Below are 22,367 nucleotides of genomic sequence, written 5' to 3' on the forward strand. Positions count from 1 at the left end.
CTTGTCTCCTACAGGAACGTAAACCATGGTCGGTCTACCTGGGAAGGTTTTGACATTATGGCTAATAATCAAATCCACTATGGAGAAAATCAGTGGGATTTTTTATTTCTGGGACCACACTGTTAAGCCCTATTCATTAGTAATATTATTGTCTTTTATAAGAAAACACAAATAGGTTAAAGCATTACAGTCAGAGACACAGGTAAAGAAAAACACAACAGTCCAACTGACAATCAGATCTCTTCATCATTATCCTTCAGGAAGTTGTACAAAGAATTGTCCATTCATCCCAAAACTTTTCAAGTTTTCTTTTGGAAATATAGCTTATCTTTTCAAAAGCCAAAAACAACTGAGACTCCACAGGATGTCCACTTCTTCCATGAGCAGGCCATGCATCGTTTAGCCTCCAGGAAACAAACATTGAGTAGGCTAGATACTAAAATACTACTGAATAACTAGATTTATTTAGTATATGAATATAATATTATTTATTTAAGAGGCACCTCTTTTTGACTGCACAGCTCCAACTCCCACATACAGTGAAACAGAGACCCCTTGTGGAAGCCACATGTAATGCATGTGTCAGGGATAATTGGGTTGAAGTGATGCAAACTAGCTGGAGTAATGTGCTTGTAAAATGAGACAGCTGGTTTTCCCTCCCCAGATGTGCAAGAGCTGTACCGTACCATTAATGTGTTCCTCTGGGAAATCATTTTTTGTTTGTTGGATTAACTTTTTTCCTCTCTGCATAGTACATCATAGAAATTTATAGGGATTGCAATTGTTTGTAGATTCCATTACACTCATGATGGGGATAGTCTTAACAAGATAGAAAACAGCTGCTCTAATTTTAGCTGCCAAGAAATACCAAATAAGATCTGGTAAACACTTGACTTCCTGATAACAGATGAGATTCTTCTTGCACATGCTCGAAACAGAGGTCCAACTTCCTTCTGCGTATGTGCTTATGGAGGTCCGCTGAGCCTGCAGCCAGGTGCTCTTTGAAAAATGTCCAGACTAAAAACCCTACAGAGTTTTATGCATAATTTAATTACAAACACATGATACTTTAAGGGGAGACTCTTCCTTCACCACAGGCTGATCACAGTGCAGATGCTACGAACAAAAACATGGGAAAAGAAGAAACAAAGGTTAGGATATAATTTGATGAACAGATAGTGAAGTAAATCATTTGAACATTAAGATAAACATTAGTTAGTTTATTTATTATCTCCACTAACACACACATGATACGGACTGAATGAATGAGTAAATGAAACTATGTTTCTGGCTCCGTGAGGGGGAGGAGACGGAGAGAAACTCGGGGTTCATTAAAGTAAAACCTGCTCCTGACCAGGTTAAGTTCACAGACTCGGTTACCGTAGTAACTGACCCAGAGCTGATGCTACCTCTCTTTCTAGAACGGGCTAAGTTACCCCTTCGGGTTTGAGAGACCCGCCTTTCTAAAATGTAAAACCCAGAGTTCCCCTTGTTTCAGGGTAACTGACGGGTTTGAACTGGACCCGCTTCCTGAAAAGGGCGTCTGGACTTCTACAAGGAGTCGTCATCATCACATGAGGAACAGGTGGGTGATTCATACTTTAATCAAACCCCACACATGTAACGTTACACTCAGCAATGACCAACTCCTTGCCCCCAAATGATGCGTCGAAATAATCCCAAACAGATCTAGTAACCCTGATAAGTCAGGCCTTACCTGTTCCCGCTGCTCAACAGGTCAAAGGCCTTATTGATTTGATTGAGTGGGAGTTTGTGTGTGATAAACTCGTCCAGCTGCAGCTTGTTGGCCATGTACTCGTCCACTAGTTTAGGTACATCCTGCACACTCTTCCAACCTTGAGGAGAGGATGACGCACAAAACAGACATTAATAAACCCCTAAAGGAAAAGACACACAAACAGTTAGATTAATCGTGACACAGAAAAATGACTCCTACAAACTCTTAGGATGTTGATTTTTGTTCTAAAGCATTCAAAGCCCCTGTGTCGACTCCTCTTCAATTGAAAATGACAGGGGTCATTACACATCTCACTGATTGACCTTTAACCTCTGACACTTTGGAGTGTATTTTCACTTGTATTGAAGTATTATAAAGAGCACGATAACATGTTAAAGTTCACCTCCAAAATAAGTCCCCTTCAAGGTGCGTCCCATCAGGATCTTTTCCACCTTGACGCTCATCGTTTCTGTCTCATTCCAGCCAGCGATGACACACAGACCCCACGCATCTGCTGTAGACTCAAGAGCTGCGGTCTGGGACAAATCAAAAATACCGCTTATTCTAAAATGTACAAACTCATAGAATCCCATGAGTGTTGAAACATGTCAGTTGCACAATGAAGAGTTGTGTAATTGAGTGACTATTTTGTTTTTTTTGTTGAAGTTATGATGAAAGCTCTTTTTCATCAACCGCGAGTCAGTGTGGAGCCTCGTGGTCAAGCTGTACTATTCCTGTCACAAGTTAACTTTGCTTGAGTTAAAGTAAACAAATGTCTATGATTCTGAACACGAGCGAGACACAAACCATGACAGATGGACTTCCATGACACTCCAGAGCAAAGTCCACCCCTCCCATGGTCATCTCCAGCACCACCTCCTGGATGGGTTTATTATGATCTGTGGGGTTGACGCAGTCAGTCGCTCCGAGCGTCACGGCTTTCTCAAACTTGGCGGGGTTGATGTCAATCCCGATGATTCTTCTCGCCCCCGCAGCCTTGCAGCCCATGACGGCGGCCAGTCCAACAGTGCCGAGCCCAAACACGGCACACGTGGAATCTTTCTCCACCTGGAGCAAAAAGAATGTAACCAACAACAACACCTGATGAGATCAATCACATTTATTTATAAAGCACATTTAAAAACATCAACAGCTGAGCAAAGTGCTGTACATGAAACAAGAGAGCAATACAGATTTAAAAATAACAAGGCAAAACTCACACATACAAGTTTACCTACACACATGCAAACAGAATACTAACAATATAATTAGATAATAAAAGACATTTGATAGAAGTACATTTGAAAGAATTATGTGCAACCTAACTAGGACTCAAAGGCCTCCACAGAGGGGGCAGACCTGACTGAGGGAGGAAGGCTGTTCCACAGGCGAGGGGCCTTGACCGCAAAGGCCCTATATCCCTATTACCCTACATCTTGTTTGAAAATATATCAATATATCTTAAAAACTCGATATATTTCCCAGCCCTATGAGATCCACAGTTTCCCAAAATGTTGTACTAATTTGGATAACTCTACAGTCTGAGGATGCACCATCGTCTTTTAAATCGGAGGTGTGGAAACATTTTGGCTTCCCCAAGTCAGAAAATGAAAGAGGTGGGAAAGAAGACGGGGAAGCACACAAATAGCACAACCAACATGATGCAGCATTTAATCGACACCACAACGAGAAGCTCAAGTCACCTCCCCTTGTCGTGAAAAAAACCCATTAAAAGGCCAAACCACACTGATAAGCAGCCTCGCTCGCCCCAAACGAGTGCAGGAGCCAAAGAGATTACAAGGTGTTTACATAAAAAACCTTTTTCTGTCTCATTTTGTAAAATAAATCTTGAGAGTCTTATCGTGAGTTGAGTGCATCGTTACATCCCCAGTAGACAGAGGGGGAAGCTCTAGACTGTTTTATTGACATTAATGAAAAAGGTCAGACACTGTCGCTGCATTTTGGACATATCAGTACAAACTTACAGTACAGTAGGAGGTTTCCTAAACAGCCTGTTTGTCTCCTGTGTGATCTGCATCGAGTGGGGAGAGGAATCTCTAAAATCCAGTCATGTACAGGAAACACGGCTGGCGGCAGTACAAATACAAAAACACTTTTTTCCCCTTTAGATAGCAACTCTAATCTCAAATGTTTTTAAACTGTGTCACATCTTATTATCCCTCTTAAGAACAAAGCATACTCTTCACCTTTGTCTCTTACCTTGCCGGTTTTAAGAGCAGCACCGTAACCCGTGGAGACGCCACAGCCGAGCAGACACACCTTATCCAGCGGTGCATCACTTCTTATCTTTGTGAGCGAGCTATCAGGGACTACAGTGTACTGAGAGAACGAACTGACTCCTAGAAACTGAAACACCTGTTGATCCTGGCAACTTATCCTGCTCGTGCCGTCTGCCATTACACCGGCTTGAGTGTTTGCCCTAAAAAAAAACACACAGAAAGGACACACATAGTTATAAAGCACTGAAGCTGAAGTGTAAAGGTGAGTGTATGTGCGTGCATAGAAGTGATGGACGCACCAGTTCTTCCTGCAGTGGTTTGTTTTAAGACTCTGACATCGATCACATTCCTGACACTGTGGCAGGAAAAGAGGAATAACTTGATCCCCTGCAAAACAAACAAACGGCAGAAATGCTTCTTCAGTCAGGGGGAAAAATACAAAGTAAACACGAGCTCATTTTCTTTGTGAGCTTCCAAATGTACCCGGAGAGAAGGCGGTCACTCCTGGCCCGATGCTCTCCACGATCCCTGCTGCTTCGTGGCCGAGCACCAGCGGGAAAGGTCTGAACCTCACCCCCTTCTCCGTCTCATACAGGTGTTCCCAGTCTGAGCGGCACACACCTGTGGCAACAACCTGCACAGACAAGTCCACGCGACAGTTTGTTAACGACAAAGGACACTAACAGACAGAGGAAGTGGCATCTTTTCTATCAGCATCATCAAGGTTAACAGCTGTTACCACAGGGAAGCGTGCAGCATGGTTTACAGATACATGTGGAAATGATACACTCATATTTTTCTGCATTGCTCACAAACATGTGATAAGCAGCTGACCTTTATTCTGACTTCATTTGCCTTCGGTGGAGCAACCTCCACATCCTCAATGGTCAGGGGCTTCCCAGGCTGCCGTGCAACAGCTGCCTTGCATTTAATAACCTGGAAGGGAGACAAAAATGTGTGTTTGTGAGTCACAGTGTGTTTGTAGAGGTGCTTGCAATTATAGAATATAAATGCAAAGGGGGTAAGAATGTTGTTTTACAGGAAAAGACGAATTAAATGGAGATGAAAGACAATAAAAGTTAGTCAAAGCAGCAATAGATTCAGTTCATATCATGGCATAACTGAAAAAGCAAACAGTGAATATTATGGAGGTGAAGTTTGTTTCTTACCTGACCAGCTGTTGACATGTTTGTCTCCAGATTAAATGTCCTAAATTCAGATTTTCTTCAAGAATGATTTCTTTACCGTAATAGCCAAACGTGTGCACATCACAGAGTCACAGTTTAGTGTAAAAGGAAACAGAAACTGCAGTCTATAAATGCACTCTGACTGAGCTCTCCTCCTCTGTCTCCGTGAGTAATCTCGATTAAAAACCGTCTGTTCCTTTAAATACTATGAAGCGCGTGGTTCAGGGTTTTACGACACTCCCCCCCCCCCCTCACACTGGTGAGCACCTTTACGGCAGCTTGATCACACGTGTTGTCGTCGCATGGGAGCCGCTCGCAGCAGCTAGCAGAGGACCAAGAACACGTAAAAGTAATTCTTCTCTGTTGGTGTGTGTGGATCGTTTAGTGAACGTTGTTTACAGATAGAGTGAATATGAAACATGTTGCGGGTGGTTTTTTTTTGTTGAGGAAATGTGGAATAGTTTTGTAGTTTGGATGACTGACTGGAGCTAGCATGTTAGCTTTTGTAGTTCTGCAAAATCGACGGGCTTTAAACGTTAAAAAGCGATTCTTTTAATCCACCGTGTGTCTTTGTGACGTCAGTACGTGATTGTTGCGTCTAAACAAACATAAGAAACGTGTTTAATTTGTCCTCTTGACTTGTTTTTGTTTGTTCCCCCCCCCCCCCCCCTCGTGTTCATCACAGAAGACCAGGAGCCAGCATGTCTTTCAGAGGAGGAGGTGGACGAGGTGGTGGAGGATACAGAGGAGGAGGTGGAGGAGGATTTAACCGAGGTGGAGGAGGAAGGGGAGGTGGAGGATACAGAGGAGGAGGTGGAGGAGGGTTTGGACGAGGTGGAGGCAGAGGGGGCTTCAACAGACAGCAAGACTACGGTCCTCCAGAATATGTTGTTGGTAAGGACAAAAAACAGTGGGGTTAATGTTTGCTATGAGGTGGTTTACTCATACATGCTGCTGGGTACGGTGGCCGGGAAGTTCAAACCACAATGAAAAAGTGTGAAACACTGAAACAAATCTTGAGAAAACATTTTTTTTTTAATTCACAAAAACAAAATCACAAAGTCATTCGGGGAGCCGGGATGTGCAGGGCTTTGTCGGTGATTATAAGGAGTTTGGAGAGGATGTGCTGGGGGGAGCAAGCAGAGGCTATGAAAGGCGGCGGGGGGGGTGCATGGCCAAGGGTGCAGGAGTGTGTGTGAACAAGGCAAGCAGCAGAATTGTGGACATGTTGTAGTTTGTTGAGTCTCTTGGATTATGATGCAGAACTCTTTTTTTTTTTTAAAGAAGCACTGTGAAGAATTTACAAACAGAGTGCAGATCCTCACGGGGGGCAGGGGGAGGGGGGGGTCTCCTCAGGTAAGACACTATGTAAAGAGAAAAACCTGGAAGTGGCCGATGAAGCAACAGAGTCCTCATTAACCTGCTCACATTGGACTCTTTGGCGTCCTGCGTGCGTGACATTTGTATGTTTTCATGGCACGTTTCTGCTCGGCGGTTCAAGAAGCCGACCGCAGAGCCCTCAGGTAGATGTTAGAACTCTTTTTAAACACCTCAGTAATCTGTGTTTGAGATATTTAATGATGGAGCACATCAGTGATGAGACAGGTGAACACATGTTGAGGTAAATATGATGATGGAAGAGGATGTTGTCTGGGAGGACGGACTGACTGCAGGGTAGAGGGGGGCTCAGGGTGGAGGATCCGGCTCGAGCACAATGCTGCCCACGGTCCAGACCGAGCCTAGAATAAGACAAACAAGGTGAAGAGATGAGGAGGGAAGGAGGGAGGGAGGGTCAAAGAGCTGAGACAAACAGGGTGCAGTGGGACGGTCTGGTACAAGTCGGCGTGTCAACTTCCTGTTTTCTCCACCCTGCAGCACTGGGCGAGTTCGTGCATCCATGTGAAGACGACATCGTGTGCAAGTGTACGACGGAGGAGAACAAAGTGCCCTACTTCAACGCCCCCGTTTACTTGGAAAACAAAGAGCAGATCGGGAAGGTGGACGAGATATTCGGCCAGCTGCGAGACTTCGTATCCTTTCTCACGTTCTTGTGTTTATTGTGAAGGCTTAACGAGGTCGACCTCTCGGGATGAAACATCTGTCTCAGTTACTCACCGTGTTTATTCCTTCACTTGTCTCTTCAGTACTTTTCAGTCAAACTGTCTGACAACATGAAGGCGTCCTCCTTTAAGAAGATGCAGAAGGTACAGAAGGATGCATGATTTGAAAAGTGATTTAACTTCCTGTCTGCGGAGAACTTTAGAATAACGTGCTGCGGCCTTTTTTTTCTTCTTTTAGTTCTATATCGATCCAATGAAGCTCCTCCCCCTGCAGAGGTTCCTCCCAAGGCCGCCAGGTGAGAAGGGTCCGCCCAGAGGAGGCCGAGGCGGAAGAGGTGGCGGTCGTGGAGGTAAGGAAATAAAAGTGAACACCTACACATTAACACCCTGATGATGAAGAAGTAACTCATCCATTCATACACCACTGATGAAGCAGTGGGAGCAACTTGGGAGCTGGGGATCGAACCCCCGACCTACCGGTTGAGAGATGACCGACTCTACCACTGAGCCACAGTACTTTCAGCACAAACTGTTAACGAGTGTTGATCATTATTCCTCTGTTTTTGTTTCCAGGTGGGTTCCGGGGTGGCAGAGGTGGTGGCGGGCGTGGAGGAGGCTTCGGAGGTGGCGGTCGCGGTGGATTTGGAGGCGGTCGAGGTGGAGGCGGGCGTGGCGGAGGAGGAGGATTCCGAGCGAGAGGAGGAGGAGGACGTGGATTCAGAGGTGAGTCTTTCTTTCAGTCTCTGACATGTTTGTTTTCTTGTGCTGTGGAGCTACATGTTTGTTCTCTTGACTTCCTGACAGGCGGGTATTGAACGCACAGCGGGCGTCTCACCGTGTGGTCGTCTCACTTCCTGCTCTACAAGGAAAAGGCCCAAACGGCGCCGCTGCTGAACTCAGAATATGGACGTCGCCTCTTCTTTTTCAGGACTTGAATGAACTTTATTGTTTTATTTTTTTGTACCGGCCTCAAACGTTTTGATGGATCTTCATTGTTTTGATTTAAAGGTTCTCGCGCGTGCGTGCGTGCGTGTGTGTGACATCATGCGGACCTTTTCAGCCGGACAGCGAGGATCTCGACGTGAACATGGCGTGCGTCATTATCCTTTATTCCATTGTGTGTCCAACTGTTCGGCTGTGACATTCGTTTGAATGCATCGCGATGTGTTCAATGTCTCGGTTAAAAGGAAGACTTTTCTCTCGTCCCCTTTTTGTGCTGTTCTTTGAAAACATTTTAAATATCCATACTTTGTAAAATCTTACGCAGAACATTGTACATTTTGTGTTGAAGGCCTTGATTAAAAGGTGCTTTGTAAGTGTCGTCTTCTTTGCTTTAAGTCTCTGAATCAGAAAACCAAACGGGTGTGCTCAGTCACACGTTTCTCACAATCATTTGCAGACGCTTTCATCCAGAGAGTAAGAACAGAGCGAGCAGAGAGACGAGACGACGTCAGGATTGGAAACAAACAGTTTGAGGTTTGAAGGTAAGGATTGTTGAAGGACAAGAAGAAGAATGTAGAACGATGAGAATAAAAGCAAGAAGAGAAGATTTAAAAAATAACAAATCTGCATATAAACAAGTAAAGGAAAGTGTGCTTTTTTAAAACTCTTAACAGGCTGTGGCGCCCTCAGGTGGTCTGGGGAGGGTACTGCACAGCCAACGAGCTGCAGGATGAAAATGCCCAAGTCTCCATTGTGTGGAATTTAGTCCCGGTTGGTTGGTGGGGCGGTGGTTTCTTGTTGCTTTAGTCCCTCTCCTGACGTTCCCAGTAATTATCCAATTAAAAGTTTGTAAGAGATTTACAACGAATATAATCATCCAAAGGTTTCCGGTAGAGGAAACAGGTGTCGTGATGTTTCACTTGTTAGTCCTCAGAAGGAGCTGCAGGTAAAGGTGAAATCCAGTTCTTTTTATCGTCTTTTACAGATCCTGTTTGAGGTTTTTTAAAATCGATGAAGAAGTTCAAAACAGACTTCTGGAGGTTTGTTTGGGATTATATATCTAGAGGATAAGATCCCGACTTTTCCCACCTGATATTTGGGGCATTTTCCACCTCTCATACACAAATCACATATTATTATTAAAGCGAAAGGAGGAGGTTCATTTAGTCAACTTACGATCATCATCACTTTTATACTCAGGTTTTTATATCAACTAAGAAACAGCAGGTTAGATCTTTATTTGTACGTAAATTCAGACCTCCAGTAAGACGGAGGATTAGGGCCACGTTAAAAAATAAATAAATAAATACATTTACGAGATTAAAGTCATAAATTTACGAGTTTAATCTCGAAATTATTATTATTATTTTTTTTTTTACGTGGCCCTAATCCTCCGTTGTACTCATAGACTGTAAATATTAGTAAAATAAAATATTCTAAATTATAAATAAAATATTATAAACTTGTACTCCAGCTCTGAGTTCATAGAAAACAAACTATTATTTTTCTCCGACGTGCTTACGTCACGCGTAGCCTATAATTCCTCGTTCCTGATTGGTCCGCGTGGTTACTCCTTTACGGCCGCGCACCTCCTGTTCGTCTCGTGCCTGAGGAACGAATATGGAGACAGCTGGAAAAGTGAGTACATTTCTAGAAACATCTTGAATGCATGATTCATTCTTTGTAAAGGTGGCGTGAGTTTCTTTTGTTTTTACCTGCATGAAATAGCTTTGTTCCTGCTCACGTGTGCACACAGTCACTTCCGTTGAATGAACAAGAACATAGAATCACTGATCGGTTACTGAACGAGTATCTCTGACACTGGTCGGCTGCAGCTGGGATTACAAAGTTTCTGCAAAGCGCCTCCAGGGAAATGTGTTTTTAGATTTTCAAGTTTTCTACTGAAAATGAAACATAATCTTATTTGAGATAAAGCAGGTCGTTAATCCATAAGCTGAAGTGCTGGAAATCTCAGAGGTCTTTGCACGATCTTAGGTAGAGTTCAAAGTGCAACTCCATAATGCAACTATGGCATGGATGGTAGCGGATGCTGGTAATAATACTTCACATGTAGAGCACTTTGCAGGAGAATTTAAAGAGACAATGACAGTTGCAGACACAGAAACATTCAGACATGCAGTAAAAACACAAACACGATATAAGAGCTGAAGGTGAAAACAATGAAACATGCACAGCTCTGGTAAAGTCATCTGAACGGAGAGAGAGTGAGAGGCTGTTCCAGAGCCGAGGTCCCAGAAAAAGCTCGATCGCCCTTTGACCTCGGCCTTGACCCAGGCACGGTGGGCAGGCTTAAGCCAGAGGTCTTCTGGGGCAGTAGGGAGTTAAAAAAAAGCTCGTTTAAGTTTTGTTTGGTGGAGCTTATTAGAAACATGCAGAGGCTTTTTAGGTCGGGTACAATCACTTCTATCTGAACCACTTCTCTTGCCCGCTTCCATCGCTGCAACACCTGTTGACCTGATAACTGCTCTCATATCTGACAAACCGAGGGGCGTCCAAAACGGCCGTGTGGGGGCGTGTCTTAAAAGCGCCTACCTTCTCTGGTCCAAACAAATCCAGAGCATTCAGGAGCAGAATCTAAAGTTAGAAGGAGGACATACTGGCTGCTGCATTGTTGTCAGAGAAGCCAGCACTTCAACATGTTTCCTTAATGATCAGATAGTAAGATACCTTTATCATCTCACTCTCTACACATCTCACTGACTGGACCTTTAATGTAACAAGAAAAAATGGCAACACCTAAATCTTCTTAGCTTCATTCTTTAAGAAGTCAAAAAGATGGATGTCCAAAGTCACACCAAAAACTCCTGTAAACTGTCGACGAGTTTGAAGGATTGCTTTCACATTTTTGTTGGACTTGTTTCTTTCCTTTGTGTCCATCTTATGAAAGAGATGTGCAAAGTATTTATACACAATTTAAATTACAATTTCAACATGTCAGTCCCACCTCTGACAAAGCTGATAACCAATCATAGTTGAGGATTTTGTGGTGGCCAAGAAGATTTCTAACAGGGCCCCTGGTCAGTTCATTGATGTTAACACAAACACTGTTTTTTTTTTTGTCGTCAGGTGATCAAGTGCAGGGCAGCTGTTGCCTGGGAGGCTGGGAAGCCTCTCTCCATTGAAGAGGTGGAGGTCGCCCCGCCCAACGCCCATGAAGTCCGCATCAAGGTACAACAAACCGACACAAGCCTTTTTTTGTTTCTTGTCTTCTCACCCTGACGTGAATGCAAATGGAGAAGAGTCCTGACTCACACACTTCTAACCGTCAGACGGCGCTGCAGACTCTCATGTGGTCATGGGATAACAGTTCAGTCTTTGATCAGTCGTCCCTGAAAGAAGAACACATGGGGCCCAAACTTCACAGCTTTGAAGACACACTTGTTTTCTGTAGATTTTTTAAAATTTCAATGAGCCTCGTGTTGAGGTGATTCAGAGCTCATCTTTTACACTCAGCTCTTGCATCTCTTGCATCACGTCTCATTTGAACTTTCTGTGACTCTGCTCCTCTCAGATCTTTGCCACGGGGGTGTGTCATACCGATGCGTACACTCTGAGCGGGAGTGACCCCGAGGGACTGTTCCCCGTCATCCTGGGCCACGAGGGCGCTGGAACAGTGGAGAGCGTCGGGGAGGGCGTCACCAAATTCAAGCCAGGTAGTAAAGCTTTCAGACGCGTTGTTGACGTTCATACTTTTAAAGCTTCTGTGAACAACAACGTCTTATTTGATGGTCTTTCCCCCAGGTGATACCGTCGTCCCCTTGTATGTGCCGCAGTGTGGGGAGTGCAAGTTCTGCAAGAATCCCAAAACCAACCTGTGCCAGAAAATCAGGTATGATGGAGCTGCTGCACGAGTGTGTTTTTTCTTTGTGGCAGAACTTGCATCCTCAGAATCTGAAGTCAAAGCGTCAGGCGCCCCGGGGCGAACGAGTCAAAGCGCAGTCATCTTCACTCTGAGCGTCTGAATTAAAGCACCAAGCAGCCATGTTTCATTTTTTTTGTGTGCTTCCTCCTCTCAGGGTAACCCAGGGCCGGGGTCTGCTCCCCGACAACACCTCGCGCTTCACTTGCAAGGGAAAGCCAGTGTTTCACTTCATGGGCACCAGCACCTTCTCTGAGTACACGGTGGTCGCAGACATCTCTCTGGCCAAGGTGAACGAGAAGGCTCCTCTGGATAAAGTCTGCCTCCTGGGATGTGGCATTTCTACCGGTTATGGTGCCGCTCTGAACACCGCCAAGGTGAGTGAAACAAAGACCACGCTACACGGGGATGGTGCGTTTTGATTTTTAAGCGAGGGCATGATGTCACCGTGAGTCAGCCGCGGTTCAGTGACGAGTTAGCGACAGATCACTGACTGGTCGATGCACTAAAAGTAAACGTGTCATGTGATGGTTAGAGTTGAGTCCACCCGTCTGCCAGGCGATCACAACACACTACGTGAAAGCGTGCATGCAGCGTGAAAAACAGACTCGGAGTGTTTGAAGCAGAGCGTAGTGGTGCTGCTAGCTCGCTCTGCAGACGGACTGTGGCGCTCGCTGTGGAAACGGGAGCATTGACCAGAGAGGCAGCGAGGCGCTGACGGACTGTGTGGAAATTTGACCTTAGCAGCTCCTTTTAGAAAAAGTGAAGGTTCAAGGTTCTTTGTAATAGCAAACTCAGTCAGGATTGGAAAACAAAAGCGGCCTCAGGCAGAACGACGAGGGCGGGATTCTTTGTGAAGCGAGAGAACGCCGTCGGAGAGTTGTGACACATTTAATTGTTTAAAGCTCGTTATGCAGAACAAGTTCACCCAGAGGACACAAAGAGAAGAGAGGAACGCTTTGTGTTTGTTTGTCATGTTTCACCCTGAAGTGGGTCAGCCTCGCTAATCATGCAGGTTTGATGTTTTTTTTTGGGGGGTGAAGACGCCAAGAGGGTCTGTTTTAAGTATTTCTGTTTTCAGAGAGATGATTTGTACCCTAGAGTCTCATTGAGTTTAAAACATTTCTGGTGTTTTTACAGAGAGCATGACGATGTACCCGACCGCTTTGTCTCTTCAAATGTTCTTGTTCTCGTCTTCGCCCCCCGAGACTTTCTCCATAATCGAGAATCCCGCTTTGTAAAAATTCAACGTGACTCGGCTAAACTGCTTTAAAAGTTCATACTCACCCGCCGCGTGCAGAATGATTGTCACGCTGCCGCTCTCCCTCGTGCCCCCTCAGGTTGAGCCCGGTTCAACCTGCGCCGTGTTCGGCCTCGGCGCCGTCGGCCTGGCTGTCATCATGGGCTGCAAGGTCGCCGGGGCAACCCGCATCATCGGCGTGGACATCAACGCCGACAAGTTCGAGAAAGCGAAGGAGTTCGGCGCCACCGAGTTCGTGAACCCCAAGGAGCACAGCAAACCCATCCAGGAGGTTCTGGTGGAGATGACGGACGGAGGAGTGGACTATTCTTTTGAGTGCATCGGAAACGTGCAGATCATGGTGAGAGACGCCGACGCCGTGGTCGAGTTTAGTTTACTCAACGTGTGTTAAAAACAGATTCAGCTTCTCATCCACATGTTGTTGTTGTTGTTGTTGTTGTTGTTGTTGTTGTTGTGAACACAGAGAGCTGCTCTGGAGGCGTGTCATAAAGGCTGGGGTGAGAGCGTCATCATCGGCGTGGCCGGCGCTGGACAGGAGATCTCCACCCGACCGTTCCAGCTGGTGACGGGCCGCGTGTGGAGGGGCACAGCCTTCGGAGGTGACCGTCTGCGTTTCTAAATAAAGAGGCGTTCAGAGCTTCATGTGGCGCGTCATACTCACCTTCCAGATTTAAATGTTTGAGCGTACACTCAGAGCTTCATGCTGAGTTTACACTGGAGCAAACTTTTCTTTCTAACCCGAAACCACAGACAGCACGCCTTACCTCCGTGTTTGGAAGTCGTTCTTCCGACTTCAGTGATTTCAGTTCAGAAAGTCGGAATGATGTAACAACAGTGTTGATGCTACGAAGAAGAAGATCACTGAAATGTAACTGTTAAAAGTTATATTTGTTATATTTGAGCAAAAAGTTGATGTGCGGGGCGCTGGTGGCACAGTGGTTAGAGCGCGTGCCCCATGTATGGAGGCTGTGGTCCTCCAAACGGGTGACCCAGGTTCGAATCCGGCCTGTGGCTCCTTTCCCGCATGTCATACCCTACTCTCTCTCTCCCTGATTTCCAGCTCGATCCACCGTCCTATCTCTCCATTAAAGGCCCAAAAATAAATCTTAAAAAAGAAGTTGATGTGCAATATGTGAATTAATAAAATAAATTGTTGACATTAACAAAAACATATTTTGCCCCCCATGTGATGACGATTCTGACGTCAAGTCGGGAAGTCGGGCACCTGATTTTTTTCTGAGTTTCCGAGTTGATGTTCTGACTTGAGCAGGCGTTCATTTGCATTTTACAACTCGGAATCTCGTTTTTCCGATTTGTCCGACACCACATGAATGCAGCGTTAGTCTCCTGCGGTGAGGAGCATGTGTGAACGACCAGATCAGGAGGATTTAAAGGGGCGGTCCTCCTGAAATGATCGAGATATTTTTCAGGAGTGCAGATGTGAAAACGGCTCATATGTTCTCGTCTGTTCTTCCTAAATGTCTCGTTAAAGTCGAAACTCTGACTTGTTTTTGATGATCTTTACTGTCAGGCTGGAAGAGCGTGGAGAGCGTCCCTAAGCTGGTGGAAGACTACATGAACAAGAAGCTGAAGGTGGACGAGTTTGTGACCCACACTCTGCCCTTCGAGAAGATCAATGAAGGCTTCGACCTCATGCACGCCGGAAAGAGGTGACATGAAGGGGTTAATAAAGTGTGTGTGTGTGTGTGTGTGTGTGTGTGTGTGTGTGTGTGTGTGTGTGTGTGTGTGTGTGTGTGTGTGTGTGTGTGTGTGTGTGTGTGTGTGTGTGTGTGTGTGTGTGTGTGTGTGTGTGTGTGTGTGTGTGTGTGTGTGTGTGTGTGTGTGTGTGTGTGTGTGTGTGTGTGTGTGTGTGTGTGTGTGTGTGTGTGTGTGTGTGTGTGTGTGTGTGTGTGTGTGTGTGTGTGTGTGTGTGTGTGTGTGTGTGTGTGTGTGTGTGTGTGTGTGTGTGTGTGTGTGTGTGTGTGTGTGTGTGTGTGTGTGTGTGTGTGTGTGTGTGTGTTCATCCTGTTTGTTTGTGTTTTTTTCCGCAGTATCCGCACGGTGCTGACCTTCTGAAGCGCCTGAAACGTTGACGTCCTTCACGACTCGGCCTTGAACCCGCCTAACCCTCATAGCTGCAGCACTTACGACTTGTTTTGACGGCGTTGCTTTCTTTCAGTGTTAGAAGACGATTTTGTAACGGCGCCGCACACGTTTGAAACAAAAACAGTGTCATTAAAATGTTTGCGTTGGCGTTCACTCTCCTGTTTGTCCTTTTTGTGTCTCGTTAGCTGAATGATTAGAAGACGCAGCACATTCATACTTACAGACTGAAGAGTGTTAACAATCAGCTGTGCATGTCCGAGCATCTCATTATAAAGCACAACATTCATAACTAAGGCTCATGATGATCTCAGCTGTCATTGAATGATGATAAAACGGGTGTTTGGGAAAGTGATGCACTGTTACACTGTGCAGCAGTTTGCATGCACATTTGAAAGTACTTTAAATTGTAACATTTTCTGTCTGTGTCATTAAAACATTCAGCTATCGTTGCCATTATCTTGTGTTGTAAAGAAGATATGATTGTGTGTTGAGGGTTAGTGCACGCATCACACTTCAGGCCACCCCCTGCAAAAAAGTCAAGAGTCCCAGTTGGGTTCGGCCCAGTCAAAAAAAAAAGTTTGGACACGCCCCTGGTCAGCTAGACAACATGCAACCCGCTGACATCACTATCAGCTGAATTCATTAAAGACTGGGATCCTTCAACTGGACTACAAAAGTCTTGACTTCTGTCCTGAAACCGGCTTTGGAGCATCGACTGATATCTCCTCCTGCTGTCAAAACTCTTTATTCCACATGCCTGCCATTTCAATCTTGTCTTTTTGGGAGATAGGATGGTGGATAGAGTCAGAAATCGGGGACAGAGAGAGAGTGGAAAGTGGCTACAATCTGCCATATTTACACGTGAATGCTCATCAATGTGCACAGTCTCTATTTTAAATAAATAAATAAACATTTGGGAAAGGAGCCACAGGTCAGACTTGAACCCGGGCTGTCTGCTTGGAGGACTATAGCCTTCGTATATGGGGCAAATGGGGGTACACACTTACCACTAGGCCACCAGCACATCACTAGATGGTTATTTTGAATGCACAAAAGAAAGTTAGAGATGATGTTCAGGTATTTATTTAAAAAAATACTCTGCATTTAGTGCACCATTTAAAAACTAGATTAAAAAAATGCATACTACAAAGTAAAAGTTAACTTCTCCTTAAAACCACTTTGGGAAAACTTCATCTGTGCATGATGCTTTTTTCTTTTTTTAGAACAATTGAAGAAAGTACACAGTGTCCCACTCACTCCCACATTGGACCAGCATGAACCTTTTTAATCCATCTTCTTGCGCATGCGTCATGGAGAGTACCAGATGGTCCAATCAGCTATTTTAACAAACGCCAAAAAAAATCCCTTATTGTGAGTTCCTGAAGATGGCGACCGCTCTGCTGGTGAGTGTCCTGCAACAGGCAGCTAACTAACACAATAAGTTTGAACTCGACTTCTCAAATGACACAGGTGGAGACAAACAGTTCAGTGACTCCGTAAACTTCGGCAGGTAACTTGAAGTCGGTAGCTAAAAGTTAGCAGACCTCTGCACTAAAACTTACTGGAGTTGATTGATATTTAAGGTTCACCTGAGCGTTAACCCTCGTTTGGATGTGTATAAATGAAGTGTGGCAAACGCGCAGGGAATAAGTTATAAACAGTGTGTTTGGGAGTAAAGGGGGAGGATACCCGAGTCTTTCGGTACACCGGTGTAACGCCGAGAAATGCACCCCTGCCTAGGATGGCACCCACCTCGCGGAAGTGTTTGAAAACAGCGTCAGGCAGATTTGTGATGACAGCAGAGCAGCTGAAGTTTTGTAAAATACTTTATAAAATGCATTTCAGAGTCTCATTACTGTAAATCCTCCTAGACCACCAAATAAAATGTATCGATAAATTAAATTTATCACCCAGCCCCGTGGTCAGGACATTAATTTGTTAGCTGCCAAAGACTCAAATTCAAACGCGGACAAAAATGAGTTTTATTTTCCTTCTTGTATTGCTTTTGTTTCCCAGGTGTCGGCTTCGGTTCCTACAAATCCTGAAAAGGAAAAATGTGTGGTGATGATTCAAAAGGTTCTGAGTCCTGAAGCTTACATCAAGCATCCATTACAAAACAGGTAAGACTTCCTCTCTCTGTCAACGGAGTCGAGAAGTTTAAACTGCTTTAACAGAAAACTTGAAAAGCGAATCAGTGCTCGCTGCATGTACGCCTTTTCCTCTAATCAGCTACGAGTCTTAAAAGAAACTTGGATGTGAGTTTGTGTATTTCATCCCAAATACTCTGGTGTGTGTTTTTTTTTTTTTGAGGTCCGTGCATCTCCTCCTTTTGAAACAAGTTGTTAATGAGCAGCATGATTAAAAACAAGGCTGTCAGACATCACATGGTTTGAAGTAACTGTGCTCTGATTGGCAGGTGGGCTCTGTGGTTTTTCAAGAACGACAAAAGCAAAACATGGCAAGCCAACCTGCGCCTCATCTCCAAGTTCGACACGGTGGAAGATTTCTGGGCGTAAGTTTGTAACTGCTTCACACGTCAGTGCATTAAAGGCTGTGGAATCACACATCGACCCGTTCCCTCCAACAGCAAGAAGAACTCTTAGAATGTCTTTATTTTAGTTCTCCTTTGTGTTCCTCTCGTTGCCGTTGTCTTCTTCCTCGTCCGCTGAGGTGGAGGTCGGAGCAGGACGGACGGCGGTGGTTGTAGGGACGACACGGTCCGATGGTGGAGGCTGGGCGACAGGGGCGTCGGGTGGTAGTAGAGCCAGATCACCTCGCTGTAGGTCGGTGGAGCTGCGTTGTTTTTTCCAGGCAGAAAAACTGTTTGACCGACACCGCTCCGTTACTTTTTACTGCGTGAGGAGGATGAGGGTTCAAGATACGATCTGCAGATATTTGGAAAAGAGCGCCGGTGCTGGCAGTCCGGAGGGTTCCTCATTAAAGGGTTCACGCTGACCATCGTCTCCTGTGGTCATTACCCCTAATATTGACACGTACCTCCATTCAACGCCACCTCCGAAGAACAGAACTGTCACTTTAACCTCTTTTTTATACTCGCAGCCTCGATGCATTTTCAGTTGATGATGTATCAAATTCAGATTCTTAAGGCGACATATCCTCCGCTCTTTCCAGATTATACAATCACATTCAGCTGTCCAGTAACCTGATGTCTGGCTGTGACTACTCGCTGTTCAAGGTGAGCGTCCCGTCATCACCGTCTGAATTTATCAGTGCAGCGTGGTCAGTTTGTCATTGTCTGTATTTCATGTGAGTTTGTTTTTGACCTAAAGTCCCGTGGTTTGAGTTTGACTGACCTCTGACCCTCTAATCCAGAGTGAAACTTGAACCCTGGATCTGAAATCTCCAGCTCCACAATAAATGAGCCCAAATCATGAAAATGATGCTTCTGCTGTTTCTAGCTCTGAACTGTGTTTTTGTGCAGGATGGCATCGAACCCATGTGGGAGGATGACCGCAATCGACGAGGTGGCCGCTGGCTGATAACGCTCTCCAAGCAGCAACGCAGAGCGGACCTGGACCGGTTCTGGTTGGAGACGGTACGTTCGGTCCAGATGAGGTGTAAGGTGTGAACGATGGCTGCATTCCATTTAGCTGCTCTGGTTTAACCATCCTGGTATTTAAAGTGGCGTCTGATTGTCGACGCTCGCTGTGACGCCCCGAACACACCGAGCCATCGTTGGCGTCATCGATGCCGCCTGTGCTCGCCCTCCCGTGAACGCTCTGAATGTCTGCTGTGAGAGAGGCCCGTTGGAATAACGAGCCGTTTGTTTCTCCTGCAGCTCCTGTGCCTCGTGGGCGAAGCCTTTGATGACTCCAGTGACGACGTGTGTGGCGCCGTCATCAACGTCCGGGCCAAAGGAGATAAGATAGCGGTATGGACCACGGACTTCGAGAACAAAGAGGCCATCACACACATCGGGTGAGCTCAAGACTCTGTCATGAAAAACATTAAGAGTCCAGATCGCTTGAAGACATTTTAGAGGGCGGAGTCATTACTGAATTTAACGCCTCGACCACGTGTCGGCGGGCATTTTTGTTGAAGGTGTTTCTGTGTAGACGGGAAAACAGAGTTTTGTTCTTGTAATGTCACGCTGTGCGCCGGCTTCTCCTCCGTGTGATGTCATCGTGCGACGCTGTCACTTCTGTTGACATGAGATTAGTGCGATGGCGGACGTAACCAAGATTTTTATTATTTTTTTAAACGCAGGAGGAAAAAATAACCGCCTACGTGTGGACTCATGTAAAGGTAAATGTGGTTAGCGTTCAGAAAAGTACTCGCCCCTCAATAGTGACCACTTCAGCTTAACAGCGGGATAGTAGACCCACGTGTTATTGTAGCGGCTGAGCCAAACCTTGAAGCCACTGAGGGGCGACGCAGACGGGCGGATTTATGCGCTTTTCTGCCCGAAAAAAAACCGCCATGTGGACACGGGGCCATTGAGTTTATATTATGAATTCAAACGGCTCATTGCAGTTGGGATGTGACCTTTCACCCCTGGGTTTAAATGAATGTTTTTTGTAATAAGAACTGAGAGCGTCATTAAACGACTGAAAGTGAAAGTGGTTTGTATTTACTGTTTGTGTTTCTCTCGCCCTCTGTAGGCGAGTGTACAAAGACAGATTAGGAGTCCCGCCAAAAGTGGTCATCGGGTACCAGTCACATGCAGACACGGCCACCAAGAGCGGCTCCTCCACCAAGAACAAGTTTGTTGCCTGATGACAGACGACCGCCATCATCATCATCATCTTCATCTTCATCTTCTTCTTCTGTTTAAATCTTCTCTAGTTTTTTCTTCTCCGTGAATGTGACCGCCGCGTTCGTCCACAGAGACACATCTGGAGCTTCCATCTCGCCGTCTTTGTTGCCACGTTACCAAAGCCTTTGTTTACCATTAAGGGGAGATTCTGTGCCGTTACACATGAAGCACTTTTTGTTGTTGTTGTTGTTGTTGTTGTTGTTGTTGTTGTTTGTGTTGCCGGGCTGAAGAAGGGTAAAAAAAAAAAAAAAAAAAAAAAAAGGATTCTGATGTCGAGATTTGATTTCAGCTGCGCTTGAATATATTTATGGAGACTTTGTTCTTTTTCTCCGTCCCTCAGTGTGAAGCGTTTAATTTAAAAAAAAAATGAAAAGAGGAAGAGGATCAAACTGAGTCAAAGACACGACACCTCGGGTTACGACCCGTAGCGTTTAGTTTCATACGTGTGAAGATTCATCACAAACAGTAACACAGCGGACTTCCTCCGAGTTATTGTGAAATCAGATCAAAGAAATTCAACCTGAACGTGCACATTTAAAATCCTTTGACATGTCGGTGCTGCCGTCTCTCAGTTAGACTAACCATTTAAAACCTCCTGCGTTCCTGTTAGAGCAGCTGGTGCTACATTCAAGACGAGTATCATTTAGTAATGGCAGAACGAGATCCTCCGGTCGCCTCTTTGCTCGACGTTTGGTGCTACGCTAATCAAATATCGCACCTCGTATTTTGCACTTGAACGACATCTGTATGTGACACTACACGGCTCGTACCTGTCAGCTGACTTCTCCCTGACACCTGCATCTCTGGACTCAGACGATGTCAGTAGGAACATGATTTTTTTATCATTGTATATTTTTGGAAAGGATGTTTTCCCCCCCGTTCTGCAGTGTTGACTTTAAAAACAGTACGAGTGCATGTGAGATTTGTTTATTTGGTGCTCTTTAAATGAAGTTTACATTTTGTTTCCACGACGACTCTGTGAGGAGGGATCGAACCGTGCCTTGACTCTGACTTCCTGCCATTTTTTTGTCTTTCAGCAGTAATTTGTAATCAGAAGTTAAGAATAAAAAATGTACAGTGACGAGTATTATTATTGTTATTTCTTTCACAAGGTGTTTTTTATTATCAAATCAGAATGATGTGCATGGTTTTGTATGAAAAAGAGGTGCTGCACAACTTAAGTTAAAGGCAGGTTTTTTTTAGAATGGGTGTGTATGTGACTTCCTGTGCTCCTGCAGCCAGCCTCTAGTGGACACTCCAGGAACTGCAGGATTTTACACTTCAGCATCAACTTAATTTTTCAACACCGGAGTGTGCTGCTTGAGTTGAACATGTGATTTATTTTTCCAAAGCTTTATTAGCTGTTAGGCAAACACTGGCTTTGTATGATTGGTTGCTTGCTGTGTGTCACATCATTAGGTAAGCACTTCTCACCTTCGAACCTCTTGAGACATCGCTCCTCTAATTTCCACGTACCTGGGAGAGTGTTTCTTGATTGATCGCGTTAATTACACGGCGGTGTATTTCAAAGAAGCAGGCGGGGCTGTGCGGCTCTTCAACAGGATTCAATGGATGTCATAGATTACTTAAAGCCCTTTTTTTTTTATAACGGAAGGCCTCCCGCAATCTGTGCAGCCTCTAATAAAGGTGAGAACAGACTGGTGGGATGAATCAGTGCTGCTGAAGCTTTCACATGAATCCCTTCAAATAGAGAGCAAAGAAAATACTCTGAATGTAACGCACAATGTCGGCCACTTTATCATCTTTTCAAACAGCCTCAAGAAAACACTCCATCATTGAAGAGGATTACGCCCCCCCCCCCCCACACCCCCTTACATTAAAGGAGAGCTATTATAGATGCTAGGAGATAAAATAAAAAGCTTTGCATACATCAAGAGCTCTCAGAAAACTGCCATGTTGTCTCATGTGTTCAGCCTGCAAAGAAAGGATTTCTGTTTGTAGTCTCAGCACCCTTCATTTGAATTACTGCAAAACTACCAACAAAAGTCCCCCCCCCCCCCCCCCCCCCCCTTTTAAGGCCAAGTCACTTTTACAAGCCGGGTGCTGCTGGTATTATAAGTAGCCTACTAATGGAGAATAATGTCTGATAAAAAGTTGAAATTGCTCCTGGCGTTGTCAGTTCTTGGTCTTTTAGTGGAAAAAGAAAAGAAGAGGC

At 45.1% G+C, this 22,367-nt stretch overlaps 4 protein-coding genes across 6 annotated transcripts; 3 read left to right on the forward strand and 1 right to left on the reverse strand.

The window, feature by feature from the left end:
• Window positions 1-958: 958 nt before the first annotated feature.
• LOC132981642 (alcohol dehydrogenase class-3-like) lies at window positions 959-5,354 on the reverse strand. Its single transcript, XM_061047608.1, has 9 exons — window positions 5,148-5,354; window positions 4,813-4,914; window positions 4,462-4,612; window positions 4,278-4,365; window positions 3,959-4,178; window positions 2,546-2,806; window positions 2,142-2,274; window positions 1,718-1,856; window positions 959-1,116 (listed from the first exon to the last, which is right to left on the reverse strand). Exons 1-9 carry the CDS (start codon window positions 5,163-5,165, stop codon window positions 1,089-1,091), a joined length of 1,140 nt encoding a protein of 379 aa, XP_060903591.1. The 5' UTR covers window positions 5,166-5,354; the 3' UTR covers window positions 959-1,088.
• A 489-nt stretch (window positions 5,355-5,843) lies between these two features.
• On the forward strand, window positions 5,844-8,146 carry gar1 (GAR1 homolog, ribonucleoprotein). 2 transcript variants are annotated; one of them, XM_061047617.1, is made up of 6 exons: window positions 5,844-6,059; window positions 7,041-7,195; window positions 7,310-7,369; window positions 7,464-7,575; window positions 7,799-7,948; window positions 8,030-8,146. In XM_061047617.1, the coding sequence occupies exons 1-6, from the start codon at window positions 5,867-5,869 to the stop codon at window positions 8,038-8,040; spliced, it is 681 nt and encodes a 226-aa protein (XP_060903600.1). In that variant the 5' UTR covers window positions 5,844-5,866; the 3' UTR covers window positions 8,041-8,146. The 2 variants fall into 2 exon arrangements, with proteins under 2 accessions (XP_060903600.1, XP_060903599.1); XM_061047616.1 differs by having other exon boundaries at window positions 5,859-6,059; window positions 7,907-7,948.
• A 1,557-nt stretch (window positions 8,147-9,703) lies between these two features.
• adh5 (alcohol dehydrogenase 5) lies at window positions 9,704-15,567 on the forward strand. Its single transcript, XM_061047609.1, has 9 exons — window positions 9,704-9,805; window positions 11,255-11,356; window positions 11,700-11,841; window positions 11,930-12,017; window positions 12,205-12,424; window positions 13,388-13,648; window positions 13,772-13,907; window positions 14,840-14,978; window positions 15,360-15,567. The coding sequence occupies exons 1-9, from the start codon at window positions 9,788-9,790 to the stop codon at window positions 15,382-15,384; spliced, it is 1,131 nt and encodes a 376-aa protein (XP_060903592.1). The 5' UTR covers window positions 9,704-9,787; the 3' UTR covers window positions 15,385-15,567.
• A 1,111-nt stretch (window positions 15,568-16,678) lies between these two features.
• On the forward strand, window positions 16,679-20,830 carry eif4ea (eukaryotic translation initiation factor 4ea). Of its 2 annotated transcripts, none has more exons than XM_061047620.1 (7): window positions 16,679-16,817; window positions 17,431-17,534; window positions 17,831-17,926; window positions 18,547-18,610; window positions 18,857-18,970; window positions 19,214-19,353; window positions 20,037-20,830. In XM_061047620.1, the coding sequence occupies exons 1-7, from the start codon at window positions 16,800-16,802 to the stop codon at window positions 20,149-20,151; spliced, it is 651 nt and encodes a 216-aa protein (XP_060903603.1). In that variant the 5' UTR covers window positions 16,679-16,799; the 3' UTR covers window positions 20,152-20,830. The 2 variants fall into 2 exon arrangements, with proteins under 2 accessions (XP_060903603.1, XP_060903604.1); XM_061047621.1 differs by lacking the exon at window positions 16,679-16,817 and adding an exon at window positions 16,819-16,924.
• The last annotated feature ends 1,537 nt before the right edge of the window (window positions 20,831-22,367 follow it).

This window comes from Labrus mixtus, chromosome 10, assembly GCF_963584025.1.
Source record: "Labrus mixtus chromosome 10, fLabMix1.1, whole genome shotgun sequence".
In the NCBI taxonomy this organism is placed as follows: Eukaryota; Metazoa; Chordata; class Actinopteri; order Labriformes; family Labridae; genus Labrus; species Labrus mixtus.

Excerpts from the sequence above, each read along its gene's own strand:
- gar1 (XM_061047617.1), top strand. The coding sequence starts at position 5,867 with ATGTCTTTCAGAGGAGGAGGTGGACGAGGTGGTGGAGGATACAGAGGA. Across the intron at positions 6,060-7,040 it reads TCCTCCAGAATATGTTGTTG|CACTGGGCGAGTTCGTGCAT; the intron begins GTAAGGACAAAA and ends TCCACCCTGCAG. Across the intron at positions 7,370-7,463 it reads CCTTTAAGAAGATGCAGAAG|TTCTATATCGATCCAATGAA; the intron begins GTACAGAAGGAT and ends TTCTTCTTTTAG.
- eif4ea (XM_061047620.1), top strand. Across the intron at positions 17,927-18,546 it reads ACGGTGGAAGATTTCTGGGC|ATTATACAATCACATTCAGC; the intron begins GTAAGTTTGTAA and ends CGCTCTTTCCAG. Across the intron at positions 18,971-19,213 it reads ACCGGTTCTGGTTGGAGACG|CTCCTGTGCCTCGTGGGCGA; the intron begins GTACGTTCGGTC and ends TTTCTCCTGCAG.
- adh5 (XM_061047609.1), top strand. Across the intron at positions 12,018-12,204 it reads AACCTGTGCCAGAAAATCAG|GGTAACCCAGGGCCGGGGTC; the intron begins GTATGATGGAGC and ends TCCTCCTCTCAG. Across the intron at positions 12,425-13,387 it reads CCGCTCTGAACACCGCCAAG|GTTGAGCCCGGTTCAACCTG; the intron begins GTGAGTGAAACA and ends GTGCCCCCTCAG.
- LOC132981642 (XM_061047608.1), bottom strand. Across the intron at positions 2,807-3,958 it reads CTGCTCTTAAAACCGGCAAG|GTGGAGAAAGATTCCACGTG; the intron begins GTAAGAGACAAA and ends TTTTTGCTCCAG. Across the intron at positions 1,117-1,717 it reads CTGTTGAGCAGCGGGAACAG|CATCTGCACTGTGATCAGCC; the intron begins GTAAGGCCTGAC and ends TTTTGTTCGTAG.